A 27,217-nucleotide genomic window follows, 5' to 3' on the forward strand; every position below is an offset into this window, starting at 1 on the left:
CCTGTCCAACCAGTTGCAAAGTCCTGCCAATTGTACACTGGCCGTATCTCTTCCATCTATTCCATACCCCCAATTTTTTTCTAAAGGAACTCCATTTCCAATGAAAATGAGCCCCAGATTCTCTGTGCCTCCCAACCCCCAACACAAATGATGTCATATCATTACCATAAAGTGTCAAGTCGAGGCATGCTCAAATTGGATGGAGGGGGAACAGCGATGCTGTTAATGAAAAGCTGGCCAAGGGTCTATGTATCGATCGAGGGCTCACTGCGGAAGGTGACTCTGTGAAACTCCATATATCTGCCCGCTCCTTGGCACATCTTGAGCAGAGATTGAGCCCATCTCTGCTTCACATTATGCTCTGTTTCACACAGGGAATTATTCTCCCTTCTTTTTCAGTCTCGAGGTCGGACACTACCCATGGTCCCAGGTTTTTGCTTTTTTTTTTTTTTTTGGCCTCTTGGCACTGGAAGGCTGCCTGCTGAATGATAAAAGTGGAATTCTCTGCTGTCGGCAGGGTAGCCCCTGGGGAAGAGGGCCTGAAACCCAAACTTATATAAAATCATATCCTGTTTGCAAACACCATATTCCCTTGGCTGCTCCCTAATCGGGTCCCATAAACCCCTGCACAGCTTGAGAGCCCATTCCTCATCTAAACAAATGCCATAAGCCCCTTTATACTTTTACAACCATGTCAAAAAATAATATTGCCTGCCAATAGTGATGTGATTGGAGTGGCCTCCTCGGGGCTATAAAAGAAGCACGGGGTCTGTTATCAATTTCTCTAAGTGTATCAGGGGAATTTTGGGTCGATTCAGTTCCAAGTTATAAATGACAACTCAAAAGCCGCAGAAGCTTTTGAAGCTAGGAGCTGATGACGACATTATCATAAAAGCCTGCTCGTCCCTGCTCTTGTGGTTTTTTGGACCTATCAAGGAAAGGGGAGGGGGGTGGGGAACAAGGCTGAGAAATGATTTCAAGATTTCTTCACACAGCGGCAGGTCAGATGGGCAGGGGAGCAAGTGCTATTTTTAGGGAGACACTTGGTACAGTTGGAGCCAAGTCCTTTGCGGATGGGTGTCTGTTTCCTGTTTCCCTTCATTATCCACTTTGTTATCTAGATTTCCAAAGATGGGCTGGTACAGAAGTCCATGAATTTGGAGTCAGAGGACCCAGGTTCAAATCTTATTTCTGCCATTTACTATCTTTTTATTGTGGGCAAAATTGCTTCAGGCCTCTGGGCCTTTCTTTCCTCCTCTATAAAATTAGGGGGTTGGACTAGAAGGTGTCTGAGGTTCTTTCTAGCTCTCCATCTAGGACCCTATAAAAGACATCATACTAGAATAACTTCCAAGCTTGCACACTTACACATGGGGTAACTCAGGAGACTTGGCTCAGATCTTAGCTGGAGGAAAGAAACTTAGGGACACCCAAAGTCTTACCTTTTTCAGTCAAAGGCAGCTAAAACATTGTTTGATCTGTACCAGTGGAAAAAACGCAACGAAAAGAACTTTCCATTCCCCAGAATTACAGAATCATAAGCATCTCTCTGGGGCACTTTGTTCCACTCAAAATTCCTTAAGATTCCTGTCTCTGATACACAGATGTGGTTCCTGAGTCATTATTTGGGTCCACCAATTCCCATCATTAGACCATCAAGGAAGGTGAACCTGCTACTTTTTAAAACAGTCATTCCACTTAAGGATAGTTCTCAGCATTTCTTGACATCATCATTCAATCTGCCTCTTTAGAATTTCTTAGCCCTGCCTTGTGGCCAAAGAGAACTAGTCTAATCCTCCTTTCCAAGTAATAGCCCTTTATAAACCAGGAGACAAGTATCTAGCCCCTTTCTAGTTCTTTTCTTTTACAGCTAAACATCCTCACTTTTTTTCAATTCAACCTCACAGTGTCCTATCAAATTAATCCACAAATATTCATTAAGCAACTTCTATATCTCAGATGTGATGCTTGTTCTGAGCTTACAATGAGTGCCCCAAGGACAGGGTCTTTACTGGATCTACTTTGCTGGGTCAAGTAGGAACCTATCGAACTCATTCCAGACTCAAGAAGATCTATAAATAAACCTCAGAATTCTAGGTAGTCAATAATGATTATAACACCTGGGAAACTCTCAAGGAGCTATCTTAAAACTATTTGGGTTGGCAACAGACATATCCCAGGGAGCTCTGAGATAGGTAACTATGTTACTAGGTACATGAACCCTTTGGGCATCATCTGATGGGTTCCTCTGCTCCTCTGAGGAGCTCTGGATTGCAAAGGTCTACAAGAGTAGGAATTATCATGAATATTGTACATGGATATGACATTTATGGTATGGTCTGCCTTACAAGGGTAAGTTTAGACCCACATTCAAGAAAGTAGTAGTCATTTAGGAAGTCCCTGAGATTCCATCAAAAATGTATGCACATCATGGGGACCATAAAAGGATCAAGCTAGGTCTCCTCAAGCTCATCATCATGTTTGTTCTATAACTCTCCAAAGTAAGTCCTCAGACTAGTGAGTAGAAAAGTGGAGCCTTCTCTGTTGGTGAGTCTAATTTTGTTGAACATGGAACTCTCACAAATCAACAATCCCCCCCCAAAAAAAACAATGTGTCTTTTGCTTTCTAGTCTCAGAATCCTTCGATTCCTGGAAAGCCTAGCTCTGATGTCTCCTGCCACATGAAGGCCATTTGTTCGTGTTCTCTTTCAATTCATATTCTTAGAGATGAATCTGGGTACATGCTGTACCCTCTCTTGTCTCTGTTTCCAAGAGAAAAGGAGAACTTTAACGAATGGCCCATTTGAGTTGATCTTTGTAGTGATAGAACTTCACATCATAGATGCTTTGGAAATGTTGATTGGACAGAATCAGATTCTCTTAACAAGACTATTTGAGATGTGAGAAAGAAAGAGAAGTTAACCAAATGCAATTCCCCGCCCCCACCAGGAGATTATTTTTGTTGTATTGAGTACGCATTTTTATCACTCTCAAACAAAATAGTATTTTCTCCTAGTAAGTGAAGAGACCCATGGTTCATGAAGTAGGCCGAGTATATATAATACATGAAGTAAGACTGCCCAGTGGTGACATATCCTCAGAGACCTCAATGGTAAAGCATCAATTCAGAAATTTTGAAACAAGGTCAACCTGCCTGAAGAGTTCCTTCAGGTCTTTGCTTAGCTTTTTGTTGTTATTCTTTAATTGGAGTGGGAAGGGGGCATGGTAAGGATGGAAAAGTTCAACCCAACCTGCTCTCTGGTAGCTTCCCATTTTTAGTCTCACCAACTCCGTATTAAGTTCTTTGGTTCCCATGCTGCCTCTGTATTTCAGAGGACTAGAACAAAGTCTCCTGGTTTTGACTGGAAACTGGAAACTAGAGAGCAGCAGAAATTGTTGTTGTCACACCACAGAGACTTCGGGGGTCTTTTTGGAGATGAAATCCACAGGATGTTTCTAAAGGAAACCTCCCCAACTTGGCCATCTCTAGATGTCCATCAACATCATGCTTTCAGCAGTCCAGTTCAGTGTTGGTTTTGGCCTGGTCTCTATCAGAAGAAAGTAAAGAATCCACAAACCTAACATAAAGAATGAAGAGTCAAGGACATGAAAGACTTTTCTCTCCTTGTCAATACTACCTTCATTAGAGAGCAGAGAATGAAATGAAGATATCAGATGACTCACATTTTACTTCCCAGAAGAAAGATTTTATTTTAAGTATGATCTTTAAGTTCTACCTTTTTTTCTTTCTTTCAAATGCCTAAATCAGTTTATTGAAGTGCCTTAAGTATGATCTAAGAGAATACAGACTTTGAGACTTCTTGTTTATACGTCATCATATCAGAACAAATGTGTCCTTAAAATGTGGTATAAATATCCTGGGTCAAAAAGGCTACATTAATTATTTAGGTTGAATACCACAAAATGGCCCCAGGGGTTATCAGGCAGTGTTTCCCATCATGCACCATACCCTGTGAAGCCCAAGCCATTTTCCTCTGGAATATAATGGGCTGAGCCCTTTTTGATTCACCTCTTTGAAAAGGGAGTTCAGTTGCCAAGTTGGATTTAACCCTCTCATGTTACCTTTTTCAGGGCTCCATAAAAGTTCAGCTGAGACTTTGCCAAGATAGAGCAGAAGCCTGAATAGAGATGAATATAGCTGGGGAAGGGGGGGAGATTCAAGCACAAAACTCATCCTTACCCCAAGTCCACCACAAGGCAGCAAGGAGAAGACCTTCTGAGACGTGTCCCCTAGAGAAAGAAAAGAAAGGACAGAAATGAACACAAATCACGAAGGCCAACATAAGATTTCCTTTTGGCAAGGTGCTTCCAAAGCACATGCTAAGCAAGGAAAACCTAGCAAGTTAGGGTCATAGATTTAGAGCAGGAAGGGGTTATAAAGGCTGAGCCCAGCACCCTCGATTTTACATTTCGTGTGATGAGGAAACTGAGCTTGAGAGAGGGTATATGGAATTCTCAGGATCATGTAGGTAGTCAGGGTCTGAAGCAGGATTTGAATTCAAGTCTTCCTGGCTATATCCAGGGTTCTTTCAGCTCTTTTTGTTCTTTAGAACTGCATATGATAGCTTACTCTTCACACAGCCATTCCAGAGCATGTGTATTTGAGAGGGTAGATTTTCATACACAGAATTTCTTGTTCCATTTGGTGTATGCAAAGTAGACTTTATTGGGATTTAGACATTACTCGTGCATCCAGTTTGAGAAGTTCAAGTTTTCAGTTTGCTTGGAGTTCACTTGAAATAGCTCACCTATTCATGAGATGCCTTTCTTTGGCATGACATTTGAGGCAAGCGCTAGCGATCAAAGGATTGTCTCTTTCCATATGCTTCAAGACAGTATTTTATAAAACATGCAGACCCACTTCTCTGGTACATATTACTACAGAGGTGGCCAGGATCCAAGTTTATTAAACTCTGCCTCTGACTGTAGGAGACCAAAAGACATCAGGGAGAAGGAAGAGCCAGTGGTGGCCACACGAAACAAACTAATGGAGGACTCGCATCCTGAAAACAGGAAATTCACAAGTTGGATGGATGAATAATTTTTAAAAGGCAGTAAAGTTTGCTTTGCACATACAAGTAGGAGTCAGCAATTCTGTGTTTGAAAATCGACCCTCTCAAATGCACATGCTCTGGATTACCGGCATGAATATTAAAGCATCACCTGAAGTTCTAAAGACCATATCTTATCAAGTAGGAGCTGACAGAACCCTGGATACTGTCAAGAAGTTCTGAATTCAAATCTTGATTCAGACACTAACGACATGATTTTAAGGAATCCAGTTTTATTTTTCAATTTGCTTAATGTCTAGAGATGACTGAACAGCAATGGGGTCCTGCAGACTTCTCATGAATATCATCAGTTCCTCATCTGGCAATGGGGATTCTTGAAGAATTTGCTAAGGGAGCACAAGTTCTGAGAGATATTTGCTATCACTATAGTATCAATACCTGTGTAACCCTGGGGAGAGGAAGGAGAGGATAAGCATTTATTCAATATTTGTGACACGCTAGGCACTATGCTTAGTGCTTTACAAATATCAATTCATCTGTTATCACTCTTCCTCTCTGGGTCTGAGTTTCTTCATCGGTAAAATGAAAGGGTTCGATTAAGTTTGCTTCAACCCTAAATCTAGGATTTTCCAGTTCTATGGACATGCAAAGTTTCAAGTGAGAGCCGATATTGGCCTGGGTGTCTTTCATGCAGCAATCAGCCTAGCTAAATATGAAGACTCTCATCAGCAAGATGTGGGTCACCATCAGATGAATGTTGTTATTTTTTTATTTTGGTTCCAGCAACTTAGGAGGAAGTTTCATATCCATCAGTGAAGAGAGTACCCACATCAAAGGAATCATGGATCCTTGAAAGTACCATCTAATGAAGAGGAAAGCCCAGGGCATTTGCCTCTCCCACATGAGGAATCTGTGTCAAATAATGGTCACCTAGCCAATCAGTGATGGAATTGTACCATGAATCCAGACTCCAAATTCCAACACACTTCAGTTGTCCCAGTACAGATCAATAGAAACAACATAATCCAAATTAAAAACAGATTTGGGGGGGAATTTTCATTCCATGTGAGCCACAGCCTCAGTGAGTTTCAGTGACAGATAAGAAAGGCTATTTTGAAAATAGTAAATTATCTGAGTAGATTTTTAAAAATGCAATTCCTAACAGATGGGAAATGGGGGTTGGGGGGTTGGTCCAAGAAGGAGGTGGGGAAGGCTACTTAGATACCCCAAAGAGATAATCCTGGGAAGTACAGAAATACTTTTTGAAAGACAGATGGGAAGCTGATGGAAAAGAAATTTAAAATGGGAATACTGACATGAGCAACAAGACACAGGCAGATATTTTTGCACATCAAGAGATTTCCAAAGGCTTCGTAGTCAGTAAAGACTTTTCAAGGAGGATACTGTAATAGTAAGTATGAAAAAAGATGTTACTTACTCCCACAAAGAAAAGACCGAGAAGTGCCATAAAAAAGGGATGCTTTTCTGCTTTGGTGATGTCTATATGCCATGAAAGATTCCATGAATTTGGACAAAAGTCCACTCTTCTCATAATTTAGCATATAGGGTGGATTTTTAAAAACTGCTTTGCCTCAGTGGTTTGATATTATGTCTTGTAGTATAGTCTTGTCCATGAAGGCTGGGATCTGCCCATCCCTAGGCTGAGAGATATTCTGGCAGTCAAGCAGGAAGGGCCATCCCACATGTCAGGTTCTTTGGGGGGTAATAATAGGTTGTAATCTAGTATCCAAACTTGATGTTCTCAGAGGAAGGGGAAAATCATTGATCAATCCTTCATTGGTCAGTTCAGTTGCCCCATTTCATCCTGGAGGGTATCTTGACAGCAGCATTCACCAATTGGTGAATCATTACCTTAACAAGATAATAATGCCTCCTATGTTTACATCTACATGGCAGAGAAAGTTGGCTTCTTTACATACCCCAAATAAACATTATATATGTTGTGTGCACATTAGAAGCATGTGATGAGGGGACAATACTGCTTTATGGATTGTGAATAGAATGTAAGGCCCCAAAGGAAAAAAGAAATGATTTTTAAACAATTAGAAAATGAAAATATTTCCTAGTAATGTATGTGAAAATTTGAAAAAAGAAAGGTTATAATAAGAGCAAATACAAATCAATGGACAGCCTAGAACATTACACAAGTGTCCATAGGATTGTAGATCGAATACCAAATTATCTCAGAGCCAAACTCCTCCCAAATTTGCAGCTGAGGAAACTGAGGCCAAGGGAAGATAAATGATATACTCCTGGTCACAAAGGTAGTGAGACCAGAGCCTCTTCCCCCCTGAACTGTTTTACCTGGAGAATTTTAATTAGGTTTAAATAGAAAGAAACTTCACTTGGAGAAAACAAGCAAAAAAATAACAATGATTCCTGCAAAATTGACAAAAATCATCAGGAATCAAGTGAAGAATTTGGAAGTCTTGTCACTGTCATCAAAATGAATGTTGCTTGAAAATGATAAATGATTTACCTTAACTCCGAACTATTCTCTGATTTTTCAAATACTCCCTTCTTGATATCTTCCCAGGATATCAAATTTCAAGCATAATCTAATAAAATAAGTAAAAGTGTATCTTCATATTTGAATCCTGTGGCCCTGGAAAATGACTATTTTCCTGAATACCAATTAAACATTAAATTCTATCTAAATAACCAAAGATTTTATTTATTTATAAATGATTCTTCTTGTTGTTTGTTCTATGGCATGATATTTCATATAAAAACATCTATCTGCCTACCTTGAGTTACTGCTATAACTTCAATGAGGCTATCGATTTAGGGTTCAATGGGAACTCAGAAATCAAGCAGTCCAATTTTTTTACATTTAAGGAAACTGAGGTCCATGGAGCAAGAAAACATGAATTTCACAAGGTCACGTAGGCGAAAAAGCCTGGAGAGGTTCCTTATCCATTTCTCAGCTCATCGGTAACCTCATGAACAACCACATCATTTATGCTTAATATCTAATCTTCCTGGGTATCTCGGCTAAAAGTTGAAGGAAGAATTGACTGTTTTCAAAACCTTCACAGAGTTCATATGAAATCAGTCCAAGCTGGCACCAACCATCCTGCTGTCCTTATCTGTCTCTTTCCAAATCTTACACAGCAGAACTCCCAGACTTTAATGGGTTGGTTGGAGATGGGGAAGTAATAAAGATGGTGGTGGCGGTTGGGATCTAAATACCGCACCTTTAATTTAAAAGAAAATAACAATACCCAGCTGTGTCTGTGGCTCTCTTTCAAAGCCCAACAATATTAGTCTGATGGTCTTGAGCTATTGTCTATTTGATATCACCAGCTGATTTAAAGGAATAATTTATTATTCTGTATATACATATATGCCACATATAGCTATTCATTTCCAAGATTCTATAGCAAAGAATATACTGTGAAAAAAAAACCCACCTAGAGAGAAACTCTGGAATTTCTGCCCAAGGTGTTAAAAAATGGGTCATATGAAACACTGAAGGCAGGTCTTCCAACAGCTAGAAGCTGCCATTCATCGAATTCTACTTCCTGTTCAATTGGCCCTCTTCATTACCTCTCCTATTATTTCCGCATCATGGATTACAAAATCTATATGAGGCTGTCTTGTGTGCTATTTGCCCTGGGGAGAACTTTCACTTATGGGTTCCAAGCAGTCCCAGGTACCAACATGGCAGATCCCTCTCTGACTTTGGGCACTTCACTCATTCAGCGAATGTGGTTGGAAATACAGGGGGACTATCTTGATTTGACAAAGGAGAAATAAAGGTCTGTGCTGTTTAGGCCACATAAAGTTATGTTCATTCTTTTCCGTCCATGGAATACATCTTTGAAGTTTGGAATGTTTGACTCCCAATCAACACAACGAAGATGTCTCTCCAAAATGCTGACTTAAGGGTTGCCACCCAGTTCAACAAAGAGTAGCACCCCCTGTATGACTGGGTGGCTGTTGATTTTTTTCTTTCTTATAGAGATAGACATTTGACATTCAAACGCTGAGTCCTTAATTCCCTTTAGAATTATTCAGGTCAAATTCTCTGTTCTGTTTTAGAATAACATTGAATTAAACTCATGGTGGGGGTTGTTGGTTAGGTTGAGGTGACCATATATTTGATGAGCTGTTTTAAAGTGAATGCATGTGAAGATTCCCAGATGCCCCAACTGCTTTGTTTTACTGTTTAAAAAATCTCACTCAGCAAATATTGTAGCTTTGACTTATGACCACTATTATTCAATACTCATTTATCTAAGAAATAATTAATATTAATAATCAATAACTAAATAGGCAGCTGGGTGGCTCAATTGATTGAGAGTCAGGCCTAGAGAAAGGAAGTTCTGGGTTCAAATTTGACCTCAGACACTTCCCAGCTGTGTGACTGGGCAAGTCACTTAACTCCCTTTGCCTAGCCCTTACCACTCTTCTGCCTTGGAACCAATACACAGTATTGATTCCAAGATGGAAGGTGAGGGTTTAAAAAAAATCAATGAATAAGAAGCACTGAGGAATGGTTGCTAGAGGGCCAGTCTTGCTGTCTTGAACAATGGGTGTCAAGCCACTTAAACTCTCCAGTGTTATAAGCACTTCTTTTTGATTATAAATTCTGGATGAGTGGCATATTTGCATTGGTGGAGGGCATTTCTACATTGGGTACTCAGAGTAATGCCAAAATCATAAATACAGACTCCATGCTCTACAAAAAGGAAGTCCAGGGGCTCATTATAATCTTATTGATTTTTGGAAATCAACTTTTTCCATCTTATGATCAAGAGGCAGTGATATGCATATCACATAGATTTTAGAACCAAATCAAATCGGACCAATTTGTGAAGTCATCTACCACACACAAGTGATGGCTCTCACCCAAATACCTTTGCTGAGCCATTTCCTAAGATATTTTGCTTCTGTGAATGTATTAGATAAGCCATGTAACACATACAATTTGGGAAAAAAAGTTCAGTAAGGAATATAGAATATATTATATAGTAGTTTTGTTGTTTTTGCAGCTTTTTTTGAGGGGACATATGTATGATTTCTCTGTTGTAAGGTACTCCCTTTTTTGGAAATTCTCTTCACTTATGGAGATGAAAAATTAGTCTTATCTGCAATATTAAGAAAGCTCCATGTTTAAAAAGTGAATTATGCTCATTAGAAAACTTTGTAAACCCTTCTTCATGTGCCAGAGTGTTTCGTGTTTCTTTCCTTCCTTCCTTCCTTCCTTCCTTCCTTCCTTCCTTCCTTCCTCCCTCCCTCCCTCCCTACCTCCTTCCTTTCTTTCTTTCTCTTTCTTTCTTTCTTTCTTTCTTTCTTTCTTTCTTTCTTTCTTTCTTTCTTTCTTTCTTTCTTTCTTTCTTTCTTTCTTTCTTTCTTTCTTTCTTTCTTTCTTTCTTTCTTTCTTTCTTTCTTTCTTTCTTTCTTTCTCTCTCTCTCTCTCTTTCTTTCTTTTTTTCTTTCTTTCTTTCCCTTCCTTCCCATTTTGTTCTATTTTGTTTTGCTTTGCTTTGTCCCAGTGAGACAAATGAAAAAAATTGAAAGAAGTAAAATGAGGCCTAAAGGGAAAGAAAGGGAGATTCTGGAAGCCACCCTGTCAGCAGTCTCTTGGAAAGCTCAGAAATATGAGCAAAATAGAAGATTCCCCCATTACCATTATCCCCAGCTACAAGTCCATAATTAAATCAGGCTGTGCAAATCCTATCAAAGTAAAAGTTACCAAATAGTTTTTTTTTAAGTGAATATGAGAGAGCGTCTATTGTCAAATTCCAATCCCTGCATTTGATTCATCCCCTTTGGCTCCCAATGTAACATTCTCTCTCCCTCTACTCAGCAATGCTCCTGGAAAAAACTGATTTTTGGCCCCACTCTTTGCCAAATATTTGACACAGTTGCCTGCAGTGACTAATGACAAGGGTAGAAGGTGCTGTTCTCAGTAGTACACACCTCGGAGCATCCTTGGGTCCAGCTTCTGTCTGCTTAAGGGATCAGTGCCATAGAGCAGAGAATGATGGTCTGAATGGACCAGGCGCAATTCTTCTAGAGATGCTTTTCGACCTTGGATCCGCTAGAAGTAAAAAACAGAGGCTGGTGGTATTCCAGTGATTGCATGGACAAGAACATGAGACCCCCAAAAGTCAGCTTTATTAGAAGTTAGAAAGACATCCAACAAGAATGGGAGACTATTTTGCTTATTAAAGTACTGTAATAGAATATAAAGTATAATAACAATAATTAAAGCAGTGAAATAGTAGTAATAACAACAATAACACTTCATATATGGTAATCTAAGATTCAAAAGATATTTTACATATGCTATCTCCTTTTATTTTAAAATGATTTTTAATTTAATTTAAAATAATTTAAAATTATACAAATCCAAGCATGGATCCTGGATTTCAGTGTTGCTTAAACTTAAAGGAGCAATCTAATAAAAGTCATGTTCCTAGAAGGAAAAAAAAAGTACTCCACAGAAATGATCAGTCCCTTACTCCATTAATATAACAATAACTAACATTCATAAAGTGCCTTAATGTTTGCACAATAGCAGTTACTCATTTGAATTTCATAGGAACCCTGAGATAAATGATTTTATTTTTCCCATTTTACAGATGAGGAAACTGAGGCTGAGAAATGTTTAATGCCTTGTCTAGAATCATACAACCAGACAGTAGGATCTGAAGTAAGGTCTTCTTGATTCCAAATTCCATGTCTGATCAGTGTCAATCCTTCTTCTCACTGCCTTCAAAATAAAGAACAAGTGGGCTACTGGCTGGTCAACAACTGACAATTCGTGGGTTAAGAGCCGGTTTTCCATTACCAATGTCCACCCTGATCCATTCTTTGCCCTCACTGAACTTCCCTACCTTCTTTTGAGGCTCTAATGCTTATCAATGAAGGATAAATCACAATTCCATGTCACACATTGTTTTAAAAATCTGACATTTATTTCCCCGCTTGCATCTATGCTTAGCCAATAGCTTCACCTAGCTAAGGTAAAGAGCTAATCAATTACTTTCCTTCAAATCAGCCTCTAATCAAATGAGTATTCTAATCCCTCTTCATTGTGGCAATGATCCTCTATTTCATCCTATTATCAATGAGACAATAGAATCACAGCTGGAAAGAATCTCAAAGATCATCTAGTCCTATTTACACATGAGGAAACTGAGGCCCAAAGCCCAAGGGAGCACAACGTAAGCACAAGACACAGGATTTGATTCCAGGTATCTACTGCCAAAGCCAGCATTGTTTCCCCATTCACCATGCAGCCTCCCCTTACTGATATAAATTTTGTAGACTTCCCATAAAAGCTGGTCTGGGAGTGGGTGCTGAGACACGATAGGATGAGGCACAGTCAGGGTAGCAGGAACAGATAGACTTAGGAGGGGCAGAAACTGGGTTCCTTTGGAAGCCAACCAAAGAGATTTTGGTCTGTGACTATTCAAATGAAAATGAAAAACATTTCATGGAAGAATAAAGATATTTTTTTAGTGTCGTTGTGACTCATGTTACTGTGACTATTTGTCCTTCTAGAAAAATAAAAAAAATATACATCTATATCTGAGAAACATTTCCTCAAATAGTATAATTATTAAGTCAGGGAATGAGGAGAAGCTGGCACACCACAGAGAGGATCTGATCGAGATCTGCCCAGGGTGGGCTGCCATGCTAGATTACAAATGTCAAATGTAGGCCATATAGTTTTCCTTATAACCCTCCAGGCTGCCCATACTTATCAGATCATTGCCAGTCCTTCAGTTTAATACTGACTGTGAATAACCAATTGGGTTCAGAAATTATCAACGTTTCCTTTAAGAAAGGTTGACCCTTTAATACCACATAGAATTTTTTTAATTGAGTGCAGATTATTGAGTGCTGGGCATGAAGTCAGGAAAACTTAAGTTCAAATCCAGTATCAGAAAGTTAATAGTTCTATAACCCTAAGTACAGTCTGCTTGAGTGACCTCATTTATAAATATCTCACTTATATAACGGGTATAATAATACCTCTCTGTAAAGTAAAGAAGGTAAAGTTATGTATGACAGATCTCTGAAGAAATGTAAATGGGAATAGAAAAGAGGGTACATTTTTTTTCTCAACTTGACACAAAAAGTGACCATGTATTAGGGCATAAGTACCAAATGCAGAAAAGCAGAGATGTTAAATGCATTCTTTCCAGACCATAAGGCCATAAAAATTAACATGACAAAGGATTGTGAAATAAAGATTAAAATTAAGTGGGCACTAAATAATCTAATCCTAAAGAATGAGTGGGTCAGAAAGCAAATCATGGAAGCAATAAATAATTTCATTCAAGACAATGATGACAATGAGACAACATACTAAAATTTGTGGAATGCAGCCAAAGCAGTATTTAGGGGGGATTTTATGATTCTGAGACTTTACAACAATATGTTAGAGAAAAAGCAGATCAATGAATTAAGCATGTATTTTTTAAAAACCCAGGAAAGAGAATAAATTAAAAATCACTGACAAAACACCAATTGGAAATACTGAAAATCAAAGGCAATGTTAATAAAATTGAATCTAAGAAGGCCAAAGAACTAATAAATAAAACCAGGACCCCATTTCATGAAAAAAATTCAATAAAACATATAAACCATTGGCTAATTTAATTTAAAAAAAGAAATTCAAATTGCTAATATAAAAATTAAAAGGATGAATTAACAACCAAAAACAAGGAAATTAGAGCAATTTTAGGAGATATTTTGCTCAATTAAATTTCAATAAGTCTTAACAATTATATGAAGTGGATGAATATTTACAAAAATATAGATTAACATAAGAAAAAATAGAATACTGAAATAACCTTATCTTAGAAAAAGAAATTGAAGAAGCCATCAATGAATTCCCTAAGAAAAAGTAAACATGACTACATGGATTCACTAGTGAATTCTACCAAACATTTTTGGAAGAATTAATTCCAACACTATGTAAACTATTTGTAAAAATAAAGAAATAAGGAGTCCTACCAAATCCCTTTTATAAAAAAAAAAAAATATTATAGGGGCAGTTTGGTAACTTAGTGGATTGAGAGCCAGGCCTAGAGACTGGAGGTCCTAGGTTCAAATCTGGCCTCAGACACTTCCCAGCTGTGTGACCATGGGCAAGTCACTTAACCCCCTTACCAGTTTTCTGCCTTGGAACCAATACACAATATTGATTCTAAGACAGAGGAAAGGGTTAAAAATATTAGAGAGAGAGAGAGAGAGAGAGAGAGAGAGAGAGAGAGAGAGAGAGAGAGAGAGAGAGAGAGAGAGAGAGAGAATGTTTATTTCTAAAACAGGAAGAGCAAAATAGAGAAAGTTCTAGGAAAATTTTCCTAATTAATATTGAAGGGGGGGGGACCTAATACAACACTAGCAAGGAAAAGATAGATAAAAAAACCCTAAGATCATGCATTATGACTATGTGGACTTTATACCAGAAATGCAGGGATGGGTCAATATCACAGAAAAATTATATAATTATCTTGATAGATGCAGAAAAACCTTTTGATAAAATATAACTTATTCCTATTAAAAATAGCATAAAGTATAGGAATAAGTGGAACTGTCCTTAAAATGATTTTTGTTGTTGTTCAGTCATTTTAGTCATATCCAACTCTTTTTGTCCCCATTTGGTGACAAAAACACTGGAGTGCCTTCACAATTTCTTCTCCAAAAGGACAAGTAGTATATACCAAAAACCATCAGCAAGCAAAATCTATAGAATATAAACTAGACTTCTTCTGAATAATATCAAGGGTGAAACAAGGATGTCCATTAACACTACTTTATTCAACATTGTATGAGAAATGCTAGCTATAGCAATCAGAGAAAAAGAAAATGAAAGAATTGCAAAAGAACTATCAACTAAAAACTAGTTGAAATAATCAGTGATTTCAGTAAAGTTTAAGTATATAAAAATCTCACATTAATCTTCACCATTTCAACAAAAGCTAGCAAGAAGAAAGATGGAGAGAAGTATTCCATTTAAAATAACTGCAAAAAATATAAAATACTTGGAGTCTATCTGCTGAGACAATCACAAGCACAATATGAACATAATCACAATTCATTTTTCACACTAACTGGAAAAACATTAATGGCTCATGGGTAGGCAGAACAATAAATAAAAATGACAATTATTCCAAATTATCTTACTTATTTTGTGCCATCCCAAACAAAGTAACAAAAATTATTTTAAAGAATTAGAAAAGTGAATAACTAAATTCACTTGGAAGAACAAAAATATTAATAATATCAAGGGAATAAATGGGGAAAATGTAGAGGCTTAGCAGAAGCAGATTACAAAGGTTTCAAATGATAATCATTAAAATATTCTGATACTTGCTAAGAAAAAGGATGGTGGATCAGTGCAACAGATTAGGGTGACAATATACAGTAATAAATGACCATAATAATTTAATGCTTGATAAACCTAATGATTCAAGTTTCAGGGAGAAAAACTCAGTATTTGACAAAAATTGATTGGAAAAAATGGAAAACACCTTGGCAAAAATGATATAAACCAGGATTTCATTCCACATACCAAAATAAAGTCAAATTGAGTACATTATTTAGATATGAAAGGTGATATAAAAATTAGGGGAGCATGAAATCTTTTACCTGTCAGATCTATGAAGAAGGAAAGAATTATGACCAAATAAGCATTGGAGCGCATTATAGAATACCAAATAAATCCTTTTCATTACATTAAGTTTAATTTAAAGGGACTCGCAAAAACAAAGCCAATGCAGCCAAGATAAGGAAGAGAGCAGAAAGAAGAAAAATGTGTATGAGTCATTACCTAATTGATAAATGGCCAAAAAATATGAACATAAAGTTTTCAGAAGAAAAAAAAAAATCATGCTATCTATGGTCATAGAAAAAATGCCTTAAATCACTTTTAATTAGAAAAATGCAAATTAGAACTACTCTAAGCTATCACCTCACAATTATAAGACTGGCTGATATGACAGAGAAGGAAAATGAGAAATGCTGGAGGGGTGTGAGGAAATGAAGACACTAATGCTCTGTTGGTGGAGTTATGAACTAATCCAACCAACTTGGAGAGGAATTTGGACCTACACCCAAAGGAGTATAAGACTGTGGAGACCCTTGGACACAACAATACCACTGGATCTGTCTCCCAAAGAAACCAAAGGAAAAGGGGAAAGACCTATGTGTACTAAGGTATTCACATCCATTTTTCTTGTGGTAGCAAAGAATTAGAAATTGAAGAAATGTCCATCAATTGAGGTATCTGATTATGATGGAATACTGTTGTACTACAATAAATAATGAGCATTATGGATCCACACTAACCTGAGAAGGCTTACATGAACCAAGGCAAGGTGTAGTGAGTAGAAGGAGAGAACATGGTACATAGCAACAGCATTGTTGTAGGCTCCGCAATATATCGATTCAAGACTATTCCAAATAGCATAATGAAAAATGCTGTCTCCAGAGAAAGAGCTGATGGAGCCTGAATGCAGATCAAAGCACATTTTCCTTACTTTTGATGGTGTTATTGGGCTTTTACTTTTTTGGTCTGTATTTTCTTTTGCAACAAGGTTAATCTGGACATATGTTTTGCATGACTTCACATGTATAATCTATATTAAATTGCTCGCCTTCTCGGGGAGGAAGGGAAGAGTTGAAAGGAAAGAATTTTGAAGTCATAATTTTAAAAAGATATATGTTAAACAATTACATGTAATAAAGAAAAAATAAAGACACAAAGACATGCAAAAAGGGAAGAGTTGTTTGTGAGGATCAAGTGAAATAATATTGGTGAAGCTCTTAGCACAGTGAGGGTTCAGTCTAGAGTAGGCACTTACTAAATGTTCGTTCCTTTCCTTCCTCTCTTGCAATGTTAAATTATTATAATGTTGGATAATGTATTCTTGTCAGGTCCTACTGACACCTAGAACCCTTCACTAGCTCTAGAGGACCTTTCCAGAGCACTTATTGACATCTTGGTGTCCATGGGGAGATCACTCCAACTCTCTGCCTCTCTTTCTCATCATAAAAGAAAAAGGTTGGGTTGTGCAATTCTTAATGCCACTTCTCATCCCAACTGCCTGGTCTTATGGACTTACTTTACACAACTCCCTTCTTCATTCTACATCCTGGCCAAAATGTTCTACTGGTTGTTCCCCATACAATTAGGATATTTCATCTCTGCCCTCCTTCCTTTTGCACAAGCTGGGCTCCATGCCAGTGATGCCTTCCTTCCTTACCTCCACCCCCTTTAATGTCATGGGGTTTCTTCAAAACTCTGCTCACTTGTCACCTCCTACAGGAGTCTTTTTCTAAGCTCATTTGCTGTTCAGGTTTTTCTTTTCCTCTAATTACTTTCTATTTATGCCTGTGGAAATCACCTATGCTTCTCCCCTCCCAACCCAAGGCCAACTCCCTGAGAGCAAGGACTTTGATTTTTTTTCCAGGTTGGTTTTTGCATCCCCACTCCTCAGCACATAGTAGGCATGCAAGAAATGCTGATCAAATGAACTGCTCAAGGCATTCTTCTGAGGGTTCATTTCCCCAAGGTTCCTCTTTGAAGGTCCTAGGATCATACATCTAGAGCTGGAAGGGGCCTTAAAAGTCACTGAGTAACTCCTTCCATGTACACTTGCGGAAACTTTCTTTGACTGAAGTTAAGCAACTTGTGCTCACTTACATAGGTAGTAAGTTTCCAAGGCAGGATGTGACCCCACTTCTTTTGACTTCTGGACTTCCTGAAACTTTTGCAGACCCCTCTGTGTACACACACACATACACACACGCACACACGCACACGCACATGGACACACACACACAAAGAGTGTATGATGTGACAGGGGATTAGTCTAATATTGTGGAGTGGTGGCTGAAGTCAGAAGACCCAGGGTTTCAATTCTGCCTCAGGCACTTCTGATTTAGGTGATTCTGGGCAGATCGTACAGTTAATTCATCTGTATTTTATGGCAGGGGTCTCTAGGTTTCCTTTACTTCAACATGGAGGACCTTTTGAGACCATGACCTACTTTCTTTACCAACAGGTAAGCCATGAAGCCACAGTGTCCCTGATGTGTCAACATTCAGCCTCTAAAGAATTCTCTAAATCCCATCCAAAGATTAACTGAATGACAAGTCATGGCAGGAAATGAATAAAAGGATATTCAACCCAGATATCCAGGGGGACATTTTTTAACAGTGAGATTTTGGCCAGTGGAAAAGTCTCATGGGGGAAATGGTGAAACCCTTCACTTGAGTCACTGATGAAGTACATTGAATAGAGTCCTAAAAAAAACCCACAAGGGATAAGATCCCACCCACCCTGGCCCCACCCTTCCCCAAGTTGGCAGGACAAGGACCTGGATTGACCTAATAGAGTTTCCCAGCTCTAATTTCTATGATTCTGTGGAATTTGGACCTCCCAATGACAAAATTGTGCAACTCTTCTCATAGACTGGCTCTAAGTTCTCTATTGGAGTCCTGGACAGAATATTGGAACTAGAGTCACAAAGACCCAAGTTCAAGACCCCACACTTTTGACACTTAACAAAGCAGACAATTGCATGCCATAGGATTCACGCTTTGTATGTCCTATATCAACTCACAAATGGAGAAAAATGTATTCTCTGATTTCATTTTCTCATGATGATTTACTCTGTGGGAATCCCTTTTACCACCTAAACCTTACACTTACAATTTACCATCTGCCCTTCACTGTCCTTTCTTTTGGTCCCTCCGATATAGTAAAAAACCACAAAGGCTCAGTAACACTTTCCCTAGTGTGTGGTAGAGAAGAAAGAATACTGGACTTTTAGTAAGAAGATCTGAGTTCAAATTCCTCCTTGAGTATTTATTGTCTGTGTGACCTTGGATATGTCATTTAAATGCTATCTGCCTAAGTTTACTCATCTGTAAAATGGACTCATAATAACACTGATCTCACAGTATTACTTAGAGGATAAAATGTTGTAATATTTGTTAAACAATTTGCAAACCTTAAAGCAATATATAAATTTTGTTATTCTATATTTTAGTATTATCAAAACTAATGATATGCAAATTTGACTGTGCTAATTATTATATTTTTTGCTTTTTATATGCAAGAAATTGTATTAATTTAGAGAAATGGACATCATTTTGGTCTTCTTTGAATACAAAGTACAACAAACATGAGAACACAAACTCTCTATGTGCAGATTCTTCTTTTTTAAAAAAATTATCTTTGTGTTCTTAGGAACAATTATACTTTGTATATCATAGATACTTATACTTTGGATTGGTTGGGATTAGAATAAAGTCAAAGAATGAGGGTTTACTTCTAAGGCACATACTTAGTAACCCATGGAAAGTAGAACAGTCACAGTCACTGTTCCTCTTTGTGCCTCACATTACATATCCAGAAAAAGAAAGGGAAGGTACATAGATGACCTCTAAAGTTCCTCCAACCCAAAAGGCACTAAAATAATGTCTGTCCTTTGATCCAGCCATAGCACTGTTGGGTTTGTACCACAAAGAGATATTAAAGAAAAATACATGTACAAGAAAATTAATAGCTGTGCTCTTTGAGGTGACAAAAAATTGGAAAATGAGGGGATGCTCTTCATTTGGGTGAACAAATTGTAGTATCTGTTGGTGATGGAATAATATTGTGCTCAAAGGAATAATAAACTGGAGGAATGCCATGTGAACTGGAAAGAGCTCCAGGAACTAATGCAGAGTGAGAGGAGCAGGACAAGGAGAACATGGTACACAGAGACCAATACACTGTGGCACAATAGAATGTAATGAACTTCTCCATTAGTGTCAATGCAGTGATCCTGAACAACCCAGAGGGATGTATGAGAAAGAACACTATCCCCATCCAGAGGAAAAAACTGTGGGAGCAGAAACACTGAAGAAAAACAACTGCTTGATTACATGGATCAAGGGGATTTGATTGGGGATATAGACACTAAAGGAACATCCTAGTGCAAACATCAACAACATGAAAATAGGTTCTGATCAAGGACACATGTAATACCCAGTGGAATTGTGTGTTGACTATGAGAAGGGCAGAGGGCGGGGAGGGAGGAATAGAATATGTTTTTGTAACCAAAGAATAATGTTTGAAATTGACCAAAATAAAAAAAATAAAATAAAGTTCTTCCAAGCTCTAAATCTTAGGATTAAATACCTAGCAAAACATTTCTGGTTCATATCTTGAATCATCTATCTCCAATTTATTCCATAAACTTGAAATGGTTCCACAATATGTTAGATCCATAGAGAATTGATATTCTCAATATATTCCAGTAACATTTTAAAATTCACTTATGCTTACCATTGTGTATCATCTTGCTACCATTTTGAATTTTTTCTTAACAAATACTACATGCAATAAGTAATATATGAAAATTAGGGATATGATTACATAATATATAATAATCCTTATCATCTTGCTAAATATGTCTGTTAAATGTGCCATCATATTTCTAAAAGGGAAACTAACAGAGCTTAAGGAGGAAATAGATAGTAAAACAATACTAGTGGAGTGCCTCAACCTTCCCCCTATCTGAACTAGAAAAATCAAACCAAAAAACAAAGAAGAAAGAAGTAAGGGAAGTGAATGAAATGTTAGAAATATTAGAACAAATAGATATCTGGAGAAAAATAAATAGGGATAAAAAGGAATATACCTTCTTTTCAGTAGCACCCAGCACATACAAAAAGATTTACCATGTTCTAGGGCTTAAAAACATTGCAAACAAATGAAGGAAACCAGAAATAATAAATGCAATTTTTCAGATCATAATGCAATAAAGTAATAATCTAATAAGGGCTTATGGAAAGGCAAATTTAAAATTAGTGGGAATCTAAATAAATCTAATTCTTCAAAATGGGTGGATCAAAGAACAAATCAAAGAAATAATTATTGATTTCATTGAAGAGAATGACAATGAGGATAAAACATATCAAATATATATGGAATACAGTCAAAGCAGTACTCGGGGAAAATCTATGTCTCTGAGCACATATATCAACAAATCGGGGAAGGAAGAGATGAATGAATTGGACATACAACTTTAAAAATTAGAACAAGAACAAATTAAAAATCCCCAGATAAAAACTAAATTGGAAATCATAAAAATCAAAGGAGAAATTAATAAAATTGAGAGTAAAAGAACTATTGAACTAATCAATAAAATAGGAGCTGGTACTTTGAAAAAATAAATAAAATAGGTAAAGTACTCGTTAATATAATAAAAAGAAAATCAAATTAACAGTATCAAAGATGAAAAGGGCAACTTTACCTCTAATGACATGGACATTAAAGTAAATATTAAGAGCTATATTGCCCATTTATATGGCAATAAATATGACAATTTAGGTGAAATGGGTGAATATTTACAAAAATATAAACTGCTTTTATTAACAAAATAGGAAATAGAATATTTAAACAATCGCATCGCAGAAAAAAATTTTTGAATAAGCCATCAAGGAACTCCTAAAGAAAAAATTCTCAGGATCAGATTGATTCACAAGGTAATTTAAACTAACATTTAAAGAATAATGAATCCCAATACTATACAAAATTTTTGACAAAATAAGCAAAGAAGGAGTTTTACCAAATTCCTTTTATGACACAATTATGATACTGATTCCAAAGCAAGGCAGACCAAGGACAGAGAAAGAAAACTACTGATCAATCTCCTTAATGAACATAGATGCAAAATTCTTAAATAAAATAATAGCAAAAAGGCTGCAACAAGTTATGGTAATGATTATCCAATATCACCATATAGGATTTACACCAGGAATACAAAAATGGTTTAATATTAGGAAAGCCATCCACATAATTGACCTTATCAATAAGCAAATCAACAAAAATCACATGATTACCTCAATAGATGCAAAAAAAAAGGCTCTGACAAAATACAGCACACAATCCTCAATGAAAGTATAGTGATAGTTGGGCCTTTCCTAAAAATAATGAACAGTATATATTTAAAACCATCAGCAAGTATTGTCTTCAATGGGGATAAGTTAGAAGTCTTCACAATAAGATCAGGAGTAAATCAGGATGTCCATTGTCATGTCTATTACTTAACATTGAATTTGAAATGCTAGCAGTAGCAATTAGAGATGAAAAAAGTAAATGAAGGGATTAATGCAGGGGCAATGAGGAAACTAAACTATGACTATTTGTAGATGATATGATGGTCTAATAAAAGAATCCTAGAGATTCAACTAAAAAGATAGTGGAAATAATCAACAACTTTAGCAAAGTTGAAGGGTACAAATTAAACCCATATAAATCATCAGCATTTCCATATATTTCCATCACAACTCAGCAAGAGTTATAAAGAGAAACTCCATTTAAAATCACTCTAGACAATATAATATATTTAGGAATCTATTTGCCAAGAAAAACATAGGAATTATATGAACACAACTACAAAACATTTTCCACACAACTAAAACTAGATGTAAATAATTGAGAAAACATCAATTGTTCATCGGTAGAATGGAATTAATATAACAAAATTGACAACCCTACCCAAATTTGTTTATTTATTCAGTGCCATACTTATCAAACTACCAAAAAACTGTTTAATTGAATTAGAAAAAATATAACAAAGTTCATTTGGAAGAAAAAAAGATCAAGCATATCAAAGGAACAAATGAGGGAAAAAAAAGTGAAGGATGGGGACCTGGCAGTACAAGATCTTAAACTGTACTATAAAGCAGTGATCATCAAAACAATATGGTATTGGCTAAAAGACAGAAGGGAGGATCAATTGGATACATGACTTCACCATGATAGTGTATGATAAACCCAATGATCCCAGATTTTGGGACAAGAATCCAATATTTGACAAAACCTACTGGGAGCATTGGAAAACAGTATGGGAGAGATAAAGTGTAGATTAATATCTGACACCCTATTCCAAGATAAATTCAGAATGAGGAAATTACTTAAATATAAGGAAGTAAATTGTAAATAAATTAGGTGAACATAGAATAGTATATCTGTCACATCTATGGGAAAGGAAATTTAAGACCAGCAAGAGATAGAGAATATTACAAAATGTAAAATGAATAATTTTGATTACATTAAATTAAAAAGGTTTTGTACAAATAAAACCAATGCAACAAAAATTAGAAGGGAAGCAACAAATTGGTGAAAAAACCTTTATAACAAAAACCTCTGACAAAGTTCTAATGTCTCACATTTATGAGGAACTAAATTAATTGTATGAAAAATCAATCCATTACCCAATTGATAAATGGACAAGGATTAGTTAAAATAGGCAGTTTTCAGGTAAAGAAATCAAAACTATCAATGAGTCCATGAAAAAGTGTTCTAAATTTCTCATAATTAGAGAAATGCAAATCAAAACTCTAAGGTACCACCTCACACCTAGCAGATTGGTCAATATGACAGCAAAGGAAATTAATAAATGTTGTAGGGGAAGTGGCAAATTTGGGACACTAATACACTGCTGGTGGAATTGTGAAATGATCCAACCATTCTGGAAGACAATTTGGAATTATGCCCAAAGGGCTCTAAAAGACTTCCTGCCCTTTCATCCAGCCCTACTGCTACTGGGTTTGTACCCCAAATTGATAATACGGAAAATACTTGCACAAAAATATTCATAGCCAAGCTCTTTGAGTAAGCAAAAACCTGGAAGATGAGGGAGTGTTCATCAACTGGAAAATGGCTAAGCAAATTGCATTATCTGATGGTGATGGAATATTATTGCAATGAAAGGATGATGAACTGGAGGATTTGCATGTGAACTGGAAAGACCTCCAGGATTCGATGCAGAGTTAAATGAGCAGAACCAGGAAAACATTGTACATAGAAAGTGAAATACTGTACCAAAATCAAATGTAATGGAACTCTTTCCTAGTAACAATGCAATGATCCAGTATAATCCTGAAGGACCTAGGAGAAAGAACACTATCCACATTCAGAGAAATAGCTGTTGGGGTAGAAACACAGAAGAAAACATGATTGATCACATGGTTCAGTGGATATGTGATTGAGGAGTTAGGGTTTAAATGATCACTGTATTGTAAACGTGAATAATATGGACATAGGTTTTGAACATTGATACATGTATAACCTGTCTGCTCTGGGAGTGGGCAGGGAAGAAAGGAGGGAAAGAACATGAATCATGGAAATCATGGAAAAATATTCTAAATAAATAAATTATTTTTTAAATGTGCCATCATAGTCCCATTCAAATATCTATCTTTCTTCACAGCAGAGATCAGATAAGTGTTTCTGTCCTCTCCTTCCTCCTCATATTTTTACTTTGTTAGAACCCATATAAATACTCAATGGAAATCCATTTGTGTTTCTTAATTTCTGTTTTCTATTTATGTGCGTGTGCCCTGCTCCATCCTCTAGGAGAATGCATGTTCACTGAAGGTAGCATGTTTTGTCTTTTAATGACTAATGCCTAGCAAAGAACACTATGCACATTCTTGACATTCAATATATGCATATAGATATATTTAACTTAACAGATGTCACACACATGTATTAATGAAGTATTCTATTCTTTGTTGTTCAATCTTTCAGTTGTGCTGACTCTTCATGAGGAAACCCATTTAGAGTTTTCTTGGCAAAGACACTGGAGTGGTTTTCCGTTGCCTTCTCAAGCTCATTTGAGAGATGAAATAACAGACTAACAGAGTTAAGTGATTTTCCCAGGGTCACATAGCTAGTAAGTGTCTAAGGCCAGATTTGAACTAACAAAAATAGTTCTTCCTGACTCCAGGTCCAATACTATATTACTATTGTCCCTTTCTAGTCCATCCCTTCTCCGATATGAGCTTTATTAGGTCTTCATATTTTGGAGGTAGCTTTAACATACATATGATTCAAACAAAAAATTATAGGTTTAGAGTTAGAATAAATTATAGAGATCATCTATTCCAACTGCCTCTTTTTATAGTGAAGGAAACTGAGTCATAGCTTTATATAGTCTCATAGCTTTAGTCAAGATAACATATGTAGAAATTGGCAGAGTTGTGATTTAATTTTAAGACTTTAGACTTTAAATCTAGTGTTCCTTCCAGTATACTCCAGCCTCCCTCTGTTTACTAGTGTTTAATTATTTTGCATTTCTTTCATTTCGCGAATGCCCTTCTATCTATCAGCCCTTTTGTTAGATAACTGAATCTTATAGGCATCAGTGATAGCTCACATCTATCAGACTGGCTACTATGACAAAAAAGGAAAATGATAAATGTTGGAAGGTGGGAATGTGGAAAAAAAACAATTGGGACACTAATATGCTGTTGGTGGAACTATGAACTGATAAAGCTGTCCTGAAGAGCAATTTGGAACCATGCCCGAAGGGCCACCAAACTAAGTGTACCCTTTGACCTAGCAAAGCCATTACTAGGTCTATATCCCAAAGAGAACAATGGCAGGAGGAAATGACCTACTTCTACAAAGAAATGTGCAGCAACTTTTTTTTGTGATGGCAAAGAATTTGAAACTGAAAAGATGTTCATCCATTGGAGACTGGCTGAACAAGTTGGGGTATATGATTGTAATGGGATACTGTTGTACCATAAGAAATGCTGAAGATCTCTTTCTTTCTCTCCCTCTGCCTTCCCCCCCTTCTCTCTCTCTCTCTCTCTCTCTCTCTGCCACATGCATAAACATACACACACACATAGAAATCTGTAAAGACTCATATGAAAGTAAAGTGAGAAGAACCAGGAGAATGTTCTCCATAGTAATAACAACAGTGAAAAGAAGTAAGTTGTGAATGACTTGACTATTATCACCAATTTAAAGATCCGGGATGATTCCAAGGGACTCATGGTGAAAAAGACACTCCACTGCCATAGAAGGAACTGATGGGAGTCTAAATGCAGATTGAAGCAGACCATTTATAATTCACTTTATTTCCTTCATGAAGTTCTGTTCACTATGATATATGTCTTCTTTCCCATATAAAAATATGTATTGTAACTGTACAACCCATATCCTATCACATGCCATATCAGGGAGGAGAGGGGGCTGAGAGGGATCATGGGAGAGAACGTGTATCACAAAATGATTATTAAAAATTTTGGCAACATGTAATCTGGAAAAAAAATTAAAATTATTCTTTTTAAATCAGTGCTAAAATGCTTACATAGGCAACACCATCGTCTGATGACCCTATTTTGGGCCAAAAATGGTTCCCTGTCTCAGAAAGAAAAGAATCATGTCCAAAGCAGAGAATATTCTGGGCGAATTGAACCAACATGGCTTTTTGGGCAACCAATCACAACTACTGATTGGCTGTTTCTAAGGTCCAAGAGAAGAAGCTAAGACTCAAGCAATAAAAGTGGGTTGATACTTGAGGATGCTCCTTTGCCAGGGCCCTTTATTTCATCCACTGTGTTCTCTTTTGTCTCTAGTCACGGAAAAATTGTCCAGAGAACTTTGTCAGGATCATTTCATATGCTCCACAGCCCTCCCCAATCCTCCTCATTTTTCCTGTTCCATCCTTCTCCTATGGCTCTCACATGCTAAGCTTCTGGATTCTCCTCTATATGGATCATGAAATTATCCTTCTGAAGCACAGATCTGACCACATCATTCCCCTGTTCAAATGAGCTCAGTGATTCCCAGTTGCCTCCAGAAGAGAATATAAACTACTCAGCCTGTAATTTTATACTGTTCCTAATCTGCCTCCAGAAACATTTCCAGACTTCCTTTACTCTGCTTTCACCCAGTCCACATTCCAAGCAAACAGGCCTACTGGCTATTCCTTGGACTTGGCATTCATTCTCTTACCTTGCTGTCTTCATCCGGCCATCTCCTTCCCTCCTTATGCCTGCAAAACATGCCCTAGTTGGCCTTAAAGATTACCTTCAGTACAGCTTTCTGGATCAAGGGCCTTCCCTGTTGCACTGGTTGGTGAATGCTCTCTCCATTCTCTATCTAACTTGCATTCACTTCTTAGTTTATACATTATGTCCCCATGCCTATGATGTAAGCTTCTTGAGGACAAGGACTACATTTCTGCCTTTGTAACTCCATCACTTGGCACCCCATTTTACACAGCATAAATGATTGCTATTGTTGTAGTTGAAAAGAATTAAATAAAAAAGAAAATGACATCTCTAGGTTGGGGGAAAGTGATATCCCTAACACTGCTCTGGTGGTATCTCCC

General features: G+C 37.0%; 1 protein-coding gene across 9 annotated transcripts in view; it reads right to left on the reverse strand.

The window, feature by feature from the left end:
- HDAC9 (histone deacetylase 9) overlaps positions 1-27,217 on the reverse strand; it is a 777,497-nt gene that overhangs the window by 298,700 nt on the left and 451,580 nt on the right. For all 9 annotated transcript variants that reach the window (XM_056800543.1, XM_007505411.3, XM_056800542.1 and 6 more), the window contains 2 exons: positions 10,983-11,103; positions 4,202-4,251 (listed from right to left, as the gene is read on the reverse strand). In XM_056800543.1, coding sequence (XP_056656521.1) covers positions 4,202-4,251; positions 10,983-11,103 — 171 coding nt within the window. The remainder of the gene's footprint in view (positions 1-4,201; positions 4,252-10,982; positions 11,104-27,217) is intronic.

Source organism: Monodelphis domestica, chromosome 5, assembly GCF_027887165.1.
Source record: "Monodelphis domestica isolate mMonDom1 chromosome 5, mMonDom1.pri, whole genome shotgun sequence".
Taxonomy (NCBI): domain Eukaryota; kingdom Metazoa; phylum Chordata; class Mammalia; order Didelphimorphia; family Didelphidae; genus Monodelphis; species Monodelphis domestica.